This window comes from Solanum tuberosum, unplaced genomic scaffold (assembly GCF_000226075.1).
Source record: "Solanum tuberosum cultivar DM 1-3 516 R44 unplaced genomic scaffold, SolTub_3.0 scf00026, whole genome shotgun sequence".
Lineage (NCBI taxonomy): Eukaryota > Viridiplantae > Streptophyta > Magnoliopsida > Solanales > Solanaceae > Solanum > Solanum tuberosum.
In genome coordinates, this window is record NW_006238952.1 from 943142 (window position 1) to 954411 (window position 11270).

The window sequence follows — 11270 nt, forward strand, 5'->3', positions numbered from 1 at the left end:
TCAGAAAAGTCTCTTTACCTCACGCAAGGTAAGGTAAGGTCCGCGTACATCCACCCTCTTCTTGCGTGATTACATCAGAAAAAGAAAAGTCTCTTTACGTCACTCTTCTTGAAGTTAGAAATATGGTTTGATGTACTCATTTTTCAAAATGTAAGGATGCATCAGAATTTAACTAATTGAACTTGTCGTTCCTGAGTTTGGTGTTTCCAGTTCATTTCCCCGGAACAAGTTCATTCTTTATAATGTGTCATTGTCAACTGTCAAAGATTAAGCTACAAAGACCTTTCCCCAGACAAATTCCTTAATCTTTGCTAAATTGTAGCATATATAGTTCAAAGCTCTTCATTTCAAAATCTATTAAGGCATATCACAAGGTATGGTGGTAATCATGACCATCCAGAATTATTAATAGTTCAAGAATGTTAAGATTGAAGTAAAATGTAGAACATCTTATGCACATGATTAGTTATCTTATGAAAAGACAGCATGCTAGAGAGTTAGAGATGCCAAAACAACATAGAACGAGAAGACGGACCTCTGCATACTGAAAGCTTTCTGCTTGAAAAGGATTTTCCTAGTTATCTTTTCCTCTTTAGCCTCTGAAAGTTTGGTTTTATGGGCTGGCTCAAAACAATTACCTGACTGTCAGTATTACTGGGTCCAAAGGGGATCAAAGGCTTCTTTACTGAAGAGATTGACACTGTATGGAAAGTTGACAATGTAGGGGAAGCTGCTTTTCTTTTCAGCTGCTTTGGTATCTCCAGTCTTTCAAGGATTCGTGAAGTTTTGTCATCAAGTTTCCCAGTACTTAGAAGGGGAGATGAAACCTCCTTATGCAACTTCAGCTTGGAGATACAAGTGGGAGAAGACATCTTTGGCATCTCTAATACAACCAGCTGTTCCCATTCTTCTGTAATTTTAGCACCAGTTTCACCATCAGCCAAAATGCTATCCAGCACGTTTTCTTCTATAACCTCCACATCGTTGGCTTGTACTGATAAATCCTCTACCACAGGGTCTTGCAGAGCTGTGTTTGATGCAGTCACCGGTTCTTTAGCCTTAGCAGGTATTGCCCTGAGACAACCTAACTATTAAGATGAAGGTCCATGACCAACCAATGAAAATAACGAAAAGAAGCAATTGACTCAATGCCTACATAATGCTGATGTACACGTGATCATCATGGATGGTGATTAGCGGATGGTGATCAGACTGCTAAGGCTAAAGCTCAGAAGCTAAACTTGTTATAAGAGTTCAAATGAAATTTGCTGCGGATCTTACTAAAAGCAAATAGCTCCTGATCAAAGTAGCTGACTTCTTCCATCTCCTAACACAAACAACTAATAAGATAGGATAGTTCTTTGCGAAGAATTAGTATGGGCTATAGTTTACCCAGATCAGAAGAGTGTAATTAAGGTTAAGGGCTTGAGAAGATGCTAGTTGAACAAATTAGCTACACTGATGCCCTATCAATAACTAAAAAAGGCCACAAGCTCCTAGAACTCAAATGGATGCTGTGAAGTAATCAACAGTACCATCAGCAACTTAGGGCAGCTCTCAATAGACCACCAGAAAACTTTCAGGTCTATTATTGGCAGAAGATGAAAAGGAATGAACTTCAAGAAACAGCCAATGCATATATTGTAAGGCTGAACTGTGAACTATATTGAAAGAACTCTACAGGAGAGAAAAAAAAAAGTTACCCAAATTGTAGGCTCTCTTTGACAAGCAAGTTTAGTCTTTGATGGAAGCCCCTGTCGTGCTGAACTGGATCGTAATTTCTTAATTCGATCTGGAATATAATAACAAAGAGCATCAACTTAAACTGGAGATGTACCAAAATGACTTTCCTCTATGCACCAAGGAAGCACACTCAGCCGTTTCTTTATACCTAGCAAAGTGCAAACACATTAGAGATAGAGCTACATTATCATTAATGACGAGAATGTGAAACAGCAAATACTTCAGAGAAATAAAATTAGATCCAGTTAATGGCGCTTGATGTATTTATAGATGGATGCTACTTCATCTTTGATCTCATGAGTGCATGTAATTTGGCATTGCTCCCAGTAACAAATGAAGAGGCATCGGTAGAATCAACAAAAAGTATAGGAATAGAATATCCCTAATGAAACAGACCTTAAGCAAAGAGGCCTGCAGAGAATTTTCAATATCCTTGCTGACTGGGATGCAAGCAATATTAGTGATGTCAGGGACAGGCAAGACTTCCTCTGATCCAGCAAGCCTCTGCAAATAATTATGCAGTGACATCACAAAATAAAGAGTAGAGAACCATCTAGTAGGATAGCTGGACATATTAAGACAAAAATAATCCAGAGATCGTTGGAACAAAGTAATATTCCCACTGCAGATTATAACGATGGTGACACATTGGACTTCAGTACAACAACAAATCTAGAAGGCAGAGAGGCTTTTCCGATAGACATTGGACTTCAGTGTCAAACAGAAAACACTAGGATATTAAACGAAAGAAATATCATCATCAACAAATAACAACAACAATAACTAATTGCATGTTCTCCTTGGTGGCATATTGCAAGTTAAACCTAGTAAGAATTATCAGTCACATGATTTTATTTTATTTTAAATGAGAAGGAAAGAAAGCACTAATGCTTGATCAAAATGAAGAGAAACAGAAGGGAAAATCAGATGTTGTTAAAGGGACTGTGAACTTACTCTTAGAATCATCACTCCTTTCTCTGAAGGTAAAAGAATATAATAGCACAGGAAGGAAGTTTGCTTTGCTGTTTCTATATTACAATTTGATGAGCAAACTAAACCCTGGTCAAGGGAATGCAGTATACCACACAGCACTCGAAAAACTGCCAAATCACAAAGTCAGATCAAGATCTCTTCATGATGGAGTATTCAGAGTTTAATCTCAACGACTGTGTAACAGAACATTTTATAAGCTGGACAAGTTTATATAATATATATGGAAATACATTGCAAGAAATGATGGTAGGCCTTCTGCTTACGTTTAACATTTAGCTCTGATTTATCAGTATCATCCAACTCAGAGAAGGCTGGGGTAACAATGTAGGAAGCACCTAAAATAATCCCTGTCAAGTAACAAAAGCTGATATTGAGTGTAGATCACCAATGATCAGTAAAGGTAACAAATGCATGTTCAAATTAGGTGCCAACTGATGAATCACAGGCACCATGAGAATCTCCAAGTGAGGTAATGAATGCAAAGATAGGGTCTTGTTAGGATTTTAAATTCTCATAACTAATATAGTTTCAACTGGAACTAGACATGAACAATCGAAATTCTTAACATTGGCATCAAAGTCATAAACTAGATCAATCATATATAATCATCTGGGAAATAGCATATCTTGTATTCTTTAATTTTTAGTATGCAAATTTTAAAAGAGGATGCTTTTTATTCTCATCCAAACTTACCTTCATCAAGTGAGCTCAAGTTAGTTCTTTCAATAACATTGAAGTTAATTGGTAAAGGAACTTTCTGAAGGTCCTGGCAACATTGAAAAGAGGGCATATAGAGGATTGTATGTTCTCCTATCTTCACCGAGCTATCAACCAAATCCAGTACTCCAAGCTCAACACCAGTTACTGGACAAGAAGACATATCGGTCGGGATTGTTCTTGAGGTGTCAAATGGAATGCCATGACACCTGCATGACTGTCAAAGGAGTGATAACTCTTAGAAATTTCACCTGGAACTTACCGCTAACTACAAGAAAATAAATGATGTATACTCCTGCACAACCAGGGGAAGTAAAAGAGGGTTTTCTGATGCAATTAATGGCAGGGATATCAATAACATTCAAAAGGTGGGGGTAAGGTTTGCGTACACCCCACTCTCCCCAGACCCTGTGAGATCACAATGGTATGTCGTTGCTGTTGTATCTCATGGTTAAAATCATAGAATCTAAAATATCAAATGTTTTCTAGCCAACTCTTTAGGCCATCACAGAACAGATAAGTAGTTTAAATACATCATAAAACAAATCCAAAACTTAACAATTACCAATCAGTTAAAGAATGTAACTTTTTATTTTATAAGAATCAGTTAAAGAATGTAAGTTAGTAGTAGGAAGAACGCTAAACAGAGAGAACACCACAATTTTACTGAAGAATCAATAGTTCTTATAATCCAGCTCATCAAGACTTTCACCTTTAAAATAAGAAGGCATGCTTATGACCTATTTAGAAATAAATCAATTGTTTTGCATAATAGCCTAATGAACTTAATTTATACCTTACAAGGAACGAATTCATCAATTATCTGATTGAAAGAGGTGCACAAGTTGCAGGATATCCAATTTGTTGAGCCTAAAAGATTGATCTTAAAGACAAAACGAGCCTGCATTTGTTCTTCCAAGCCCTCCTTCAGTTCCTGAAACCATTTCTTTACCAAGCCAGACAAAGCATGTGCATCTGCACTATTCGTTATAGATAATAAGAAGAGAAAAATTGATTCTCCCAGAAAATTATACAAAGATGTGAAGCCCAAGAGTGTACTCATCCATTGAACTAAATGAAGGAGATTTAACCTTTGAAGATCAAATTTATGAAATCAGTCGAGGATATTTGACCTTTATAATCCATCAAGGGCAACATTAACCTCTTTGAACACTCACGAAAGTACTAAGTTTTAGCTGCTTTTAGTATTACATTAACAAGGATCCAAAGACATAAGGAAGGATGCAAAGAAGCACACATGAATAGGAAAACTTGTCAGAGTATCATTTTTTAGAACTAGATGAGCATTAAAATCATTTTCACTGTTAAGTAGCTTGAATTACCGACAATTTTGTGTCTTATAATCGTAAATGTTATAACCTACAATCAGGAAGAATAGAATTGGCATTTCTGAAATCTCATCTAATAGTTCACTTCCTACCCACTGAAAGCGTTGAGAACAAATTGATCTCTATGGTAACTTAGGTAACAGATTCGATTCTAAGAATTTGTAATATAGAACCAACAAAGATAGTCCTTGCTCAATTAGATAATTTATTATATTTACCCTTGACATGATCAAGATGAAGTAAATCATAAAATGAAATCACAGTGAACAATTCATCTTAAAGATCCCTATAGGGAAGGATTAAGGAGTATCCATAACCTGGAATGTAGTTTTGAAACGAACAGTTATCGAGATCACCAATCTGCTTCAAGAATTTGTTAATACTTTCAGGAATATCAGCAAGATGACTTGAATTTTGCTCCAAGAAGACAAACTCTACTGATATACAGTTAGCTGCTGCATCCTGTCAGCAAAACCACAAGTTTTCTCAACCAAAAGCTTGCAGCTTAAAAGGTTCATTTTCTGGCCACCGGCAAAACATTACCATTTGTTCATTTTCCTTCTAAATCTAGTAGTGAAACTGAACAACTAAGACATCTAATCATCACTTGAAACACCAGAGAACAAAAGTAGAGTTGATAATGATAGAAATGCAGAGAGTAGATGCCCTCACCGTGAGAACCTTTTTGGTAGCAGAGTCCAGGGTTTCAAATATGCAGGAACTGATCAAAACCACCTTTCGAGTAATATCTTTACTATGACCTCCCCATGAGTACAAAATTTTGTCATTTAGGACACTGCTAAGTTTCAAATCTGCAAGCGCCAAAAAGGTGCCCACTCTAATTGTAACAAGAGCGATCAAATCGAATTAAGTGTGCGCATGTAGCAGCACATAAACTTGAATACATTTACATTATAGAAAACTATATATAAAAGAAAACACGAAAGAGTTACCGCTACAACATAGAGCTCCAGAACCGTTGAAATCAGGTAAAAAGGCATCGGAAGGCAAATTGTTCACAGCATGATGGAAATCTCGGAGACTGAAGTTGCCTCGTGAACTATAAGCTACCTTAAGCTGTGTATAACACCACTTATCAGTTTATATGAATATTTTTACAAGTTTACCAGGTAAACATAGTTGTAATTCGCATTTCGGACTAAATATGCATACACTGATGTAAGCATATACTAATTCGTACTAGAAATAGTGAAGAGATACTATGTTTACTTCATCAGTACGTGAGAGTCGATTTTTGAACAAATAGCAAAGTCCAATGCGATCGAGCAGCGGTTTGGATCTCGAACTGCTTGTACTACTAGTCGGTGACGATATCGCGTAGAAATTTGCAAGCTGTAACAGCGACTGGTAGAGAAGAGAACATCAATCAGAAATTACAATGATAAGTATGCGATTTCAAGTGAAATTCGAAGATCAATGGAAAAACAGAAAACGCAATGTTTTACACCAGCGAATCATTCAACAGATTGAATTGCCGTATAGAAATTGTACATGCGTAGATGTGGACATCTCACCTGCTTCAAATCGCGAAGCAATGGAGGTGATACGCTCCGGAGATCCAAGACGAAGCAAATAAACACCATTTTCTGGATTTCTCACTCTTACACGCTACGTGCTCGTTCCTCTTTCACGCTACGTTTTTCCTCCGCCGCTCGCCTATTTATAAACTGGTTTTGGCGCCTAACCTCTCATCAGCCTTCCTTGGGATTGTGTTTTTGAGGATTAGTAAATATCAAAATGACTCTATCCTTCAAATAAAGTTCACGTGATCAAAATAATGCTTCTAATTATAAAATGGTTTAATTAATTATTCCCTCCATTTCAATTTCAATTTTTTTATGGCTAGGCAATAAATTTAAGAAATTTTAAAAAGTAAATTCAACATATATTGAATACATCAAAATGTCATTCAATTTTGGATTTTAAACAAATTGAAATACAGAAGTATGACTTTTTGAACTAAAGAAGGTATATTTGGATCGGATCTAAGAGAATTGATTGTTTTTTTGGGGGATTAACGATCTTAGGATAAAATGCAAAATTATTTTATTCTGTGTTTGATTAGTAGTAATACTGAATCTCGGGAACCATTTTGTATTAAAATTATGGGATTAACTATACCATATAGAAGGTAGAATAAGTAATCTCATAAGATATCTTTATCTAACCAAACAACCCTTTTAACAATTTAATAATAACCTCGTCCACTCATTTAGTCGAAGACGTATATAAGGTAAAATGATAAATGTATCAACTACACTTCTACAAGTACAGAGATATGCTTTGAAAAAATAAAGTTGAGAATATCTTATTTTGTTAAAATGTTCAATTGTCATCCTGGGTGCAGTAGAGATTAACAATTGGGTTAATACCATCCCAGAATAAAACTACCTACAAAAAGAAGTTGCAATTTGCAATTAGCTAAATTAGTTGACACCATTAACAGAGGAAACGAGGCTCTTGTGTTCATTTGGAGCAGTAAGAATTTCAGATATGAACTTGATCAAAGAGCAGAGACCCCCCAAGAAGTTATGATCAATTACACCTCTTCCTTCAATAACGTGAGCAAAATCAATTAACTTGATTTGTCCACCTGGATTCTGTCCTTCCAATGCAAGTCCCTTTTCAAACATTATCAGGATTGAGCAAGAATAAAAATGGTACATCATTTGATCCTCGAACCACGCTTTCATCTCTAGTAGCTGTGATAAAATGCCAGTAGAACCGCCATAAACAGTTGCTGCAAAAGCACAATCTGGTTGCAAGTCCATGTCAGTCGATGTGTTAGAAGAAACAAACTTTTTCAGGATTAACTTGACTTCCTCTGCAGGAAGGTTCTGCATGGAAGTTCTTTCAGGTTTCCAGTAACCAGATTCTCTGTTTCCATAGATTTGTATCCCTGATAGCCTGAATCCTAAGGGAAGGCTCGATGTTTCTCTATCTTTTTTCAAACACTTCTGGATGTACTCCTCGGATGCTTCTGGTGCCCAGGTTCTTGAACCCATTTTAATATCAACAATTGATGGATTGACTCGACCAACAGAGAGATCCTCTAAAACTAAGTGGGGTTTCAACCCAGATCCATCAGATGCCTCTATGAGCTGAGTGCCATAAAAGGTAGGGAAGAATTTGGAGATGTGTTCTGGAATCCTACTGTTAGAAGAGAATGATGTGTAGAATTTGAGCTCATTGGACCCTCGTTCATCGCCTTGGAGAGGCTTGTAGAAACGTCCTGATTCATCCACAAGGGGACCAAGCTTCCCATTGCCTGCTTGGTGCCCTGCAACTTGGTGGGGAGGGATCTTAAGCATCCTCACAGAAAGTGAAGCACAATATAACAATCAAAATCTCCAATGCAGACGCCTTTCCTGTGCATTGTAGAAATAAGTTGAGAGTTAAAACCAAAATCTCGACTTTACTGATTACATTATTTTCAACAACAAAGAATTCACGTAGATTGAATTTCAATTTCTGGTATAGGTGTTGTTAGATATGACATATTTTGAATTAACTTTCATCATGATCGCCAAGTAATAGCATGGGGAGAAATATAATGTGCAGGCCAGTTAAGATTAGGAAGCATTTGCAATTCTCAACATAATCATGACGCACATTGTTAAATAGTCCATTCTTTCAATTTTCCTTTCCTCTATCTTCAACAAGGTAGGGGTTTGGTCTGCCTACACACCACCCTCCCCAGACTCCACTTGTGGAATTATACTGGATATGTTATTGTTATTCCAATTTTCCTTTCCCCCAATTTCTACAGACAAAGTAGATAAAGAAGCTGCTTGATGAAACCAACTACACAAATCAATGCCCAAAGTGACAATAATAACCGCATCACCAATGCAAAATCCCCAAGTGACTGTAAGCTTGAAAAGCATAGGCCACCCAAGCTCTAGTCTTTCCATCTCCATAGAAAAATCTTGAAATGAGTTAAAATTCTCCGCTTACATCCAAATATCTCAATCAAAATGGACAGTTTTTTCACAAGACAAACAACAGATAGTCATCATACAACCTTTTCTTTTTTCAGAAACATCACCTGTGTGATGCACAGAAAAAACATTTACCACATTCCTTCAAATATTCTAAAATGTTAAAAACAGGGGAAGTTTTTTCTTGGAACAAATATGACTCTAAATTCTCATAATGTTTTTTGTAAGTTGTTATTACATATGTTACCTAATCTCATTCACATCCTAAAAGTAACTAAATTTTCTTATTTGTTTAATAGCATCATATTTCATACACCAAAATTTTGGAGCGTAGGTCATGAGTTCGAGCCGTAGAAGCAACCACTAGTACTTGCATCAGGATGAACATGCGATGCTTTGTGCACCTGACTGTCCTTCCCCTTTACCAAGTGCTTAGATTAGTCATTTCATAAAGGTTAATCACAATCGGGATCTTATGGGTATGTGCATGCTTTTGAGTTTTAATAAGTGTTGCATATGGAAGAGTTACCCTTCTAGAAATGCAAAAAACACATGCTAAATAAACCAGATGGCAGATATGTCCCTCATTTCATTATATATAATAAAATAAAACCCAATTTGTTAACAGAAAAAGGTAGCATAAAGTTTAAACAACACAAATCACCAAACCAGAAACATAAATAAACTCAATTCTGCTTATTAAATAAGAAGATCACATCTAAAAAAGTAGGATTAAAGGATCTGCATGAAGAACAAGAGATAATATACGCCAAAGATTAAAATGAATTTCACTCAAATGTTAATCCAAATAACAAAATTTCACCAATACAATATCATCGAAAGCTCAAGCGAAAAACAAATCTGCAGAGTGAAAAAAAAAAAACACTCAATACTTACAGATTAGAGAATTCGAGCACCGATTGCGTGTCGTATTTTGCTGGAGATCCTTTTATTTAATAAGAAAATGGGATTCCGATTAAGGGCACCCTGCGTGCAATTTATAGTAAATTGAGATAAATTCGATGCTTTGGAAATTGCGATTTTCCAGAAAACGTGTCTTTATCGGTAAAAGGGACCTTATTTTGGGTCCTGTCAGAGAATCCGCACCACATGAAATTAGAATCTGATCCTACATGGCTTTTTTGCCTTTTAAAAAAATTCCGAAGTATTTAATTATTAATATTTCTCATAAAGTCAAATAAAAGACCTTTCATTTTTCATAACCAATAGATCTTAACTAACTCCTAACTGTTTGATTGAAGCATATTCCTTGAATAAAGTCTCAAAAGATGGCTTTTTGTAAGTTTTTTTTTTCTTTTTTTCTTCTAAGTAATATTTTGACTCCAACAAAGGCAGCCACGTTGATTAAGAGAAATTAGGAACATTCTTGGAAAATTGATGACATTTTGGGACAAAGTCAAAGCATAGACGGATTCAAAGAGGATCATTTGAACAAAGGAGAACACCAAGATTAGCTTTGTCATTTCGTTGGCTTGTAAAAACGTTGAAGCAGCCCTTGTCTGTTCTTTAATCTGCTGCAACGAGAAAATAGGGTGCTTTAAGGGCTTTGATCAGACAACATATGCACAAATTATGAATTTCTGAATAACCTAATTAGTACTTTCTATTCAAGGCATCCCAAGGAACTAGTTGACTTTTACGACTCCATTTCTAAAATTAATTACATGTTTGATTCACAATATTATGGTAATTCAAAAAAAAAAAACTCCGTTGAAGAATTTATATTGTCTCGGTAGGAAAGAGGTTCATATTTTGCCAGTGTCAACACAATTTGAAAGAGTCCTTTGATTATGAAAGGACTCATCAATTTAAAACTTGTTACTCAACAATAGACTTTTGACTTCGACAAAGTCTTAAATTTTAAAATAACCTTAACTATATCTTGAATTTTAAAAGAAGAAATTACTTAATTACACTCTTTTACTTACCTTAATATCCATTTATCCCTACTTATTTCAAAAATTTCAAAAATCCCTTATTTACCTATGTATCCCGCATGTATCCCGTGCACAACGCTATGTATCCCGCTATGTGAATGTATCAAATGCTATGTATCCCGTGCACAACGCTATGTATCCCGCATGTATCCCGTGCACAACGCTATGTATCCCGCTATGTGAATGTATCAAATGCTATGTATCCCGTGCACAACGCTATGTATCCCGCATGTATCCCGTGCACAACGCTATGTATCCCGCTATGTGAAATGTATCAAATCTAATGTATCCTGTGCACAACACTATGAATCCCGCTATGTGGAATGTATCAAACCTAATGTATCCCGTGCACAACGCTATGTATCCCGCTATGTGGAATGTATCAAACATTATGTATCCCGTGCACAACGCTATGTATCCCGCTATGTGGAATGTATCAAACCTAATGTATCCCGAGCGTTGATGTATCCCGTGCACAATGCTATGTATCCCGCAAACATCATTTTTAAGGGATTTTTGGTAAATAGAAAACTAGAAGGGATAGGATG

At 36.1% G+C, this 11270-nt stretch overlaps 2 protein-coding genes across 2 annotated transcripts; both read right to left on the reverse strand.

The window, feature by feature from the left end:
• Window positions 1-301: 301 nt before the first annotated feature.
• On the reverse strand, window positions 302-6544 carry LOC102599223 (uncharacterized). The gene is made up of 12 exons (XM_006341385.2): window positions 6338-6544; window positions 6033-6167; window positions 5756-5879; window positions 5475-5614; window positions 5120-5264; window positions 4250-4428; window positions 3430-3670; window positions 3000-3083; window positions 2698-2843; window positions 2140-2247; window positions 1704-1792; window positions 302-1074 (listed from the first exon to the last, which is right to left on the reverse strand). Exons 1-12 carry the CDS (start codon window positions 6404-6406, stop codon window positions 579-581), a joined length of 1956 nt encoding a protein of 651 aa, XP_006341447.1. The 5' UTR covers window positions 6407-6544; the 3' UTR covers window positions 302-578.
• Window positions 6545-7105: 561 nt separating this feature from the next.
• LOC102599548 (inositol polyphosphate multikinase beta) lies at window positions 7106-9852 on the reverse strand. The gene is made up of 2 exons (XM_006341386.2): window positions 9662-9852; window positions 7106-8191 (listed from the first exon to the last, which is right to left on the reverse strand). The coding sequence occupies exon 2, from the start codon at window positions 8132-8134 to the stop codon at window positions 7250-7252; it is 885 nt and encodes a 294-aa protein (XP_006341448.1). The 5' UTR covers window positions 8135-8191; window positions 9662-9852; the 3' UTR covers window positions 7106-7249.
• Window positions 9853-11270: the final 1418 nt, after the last annotated feature.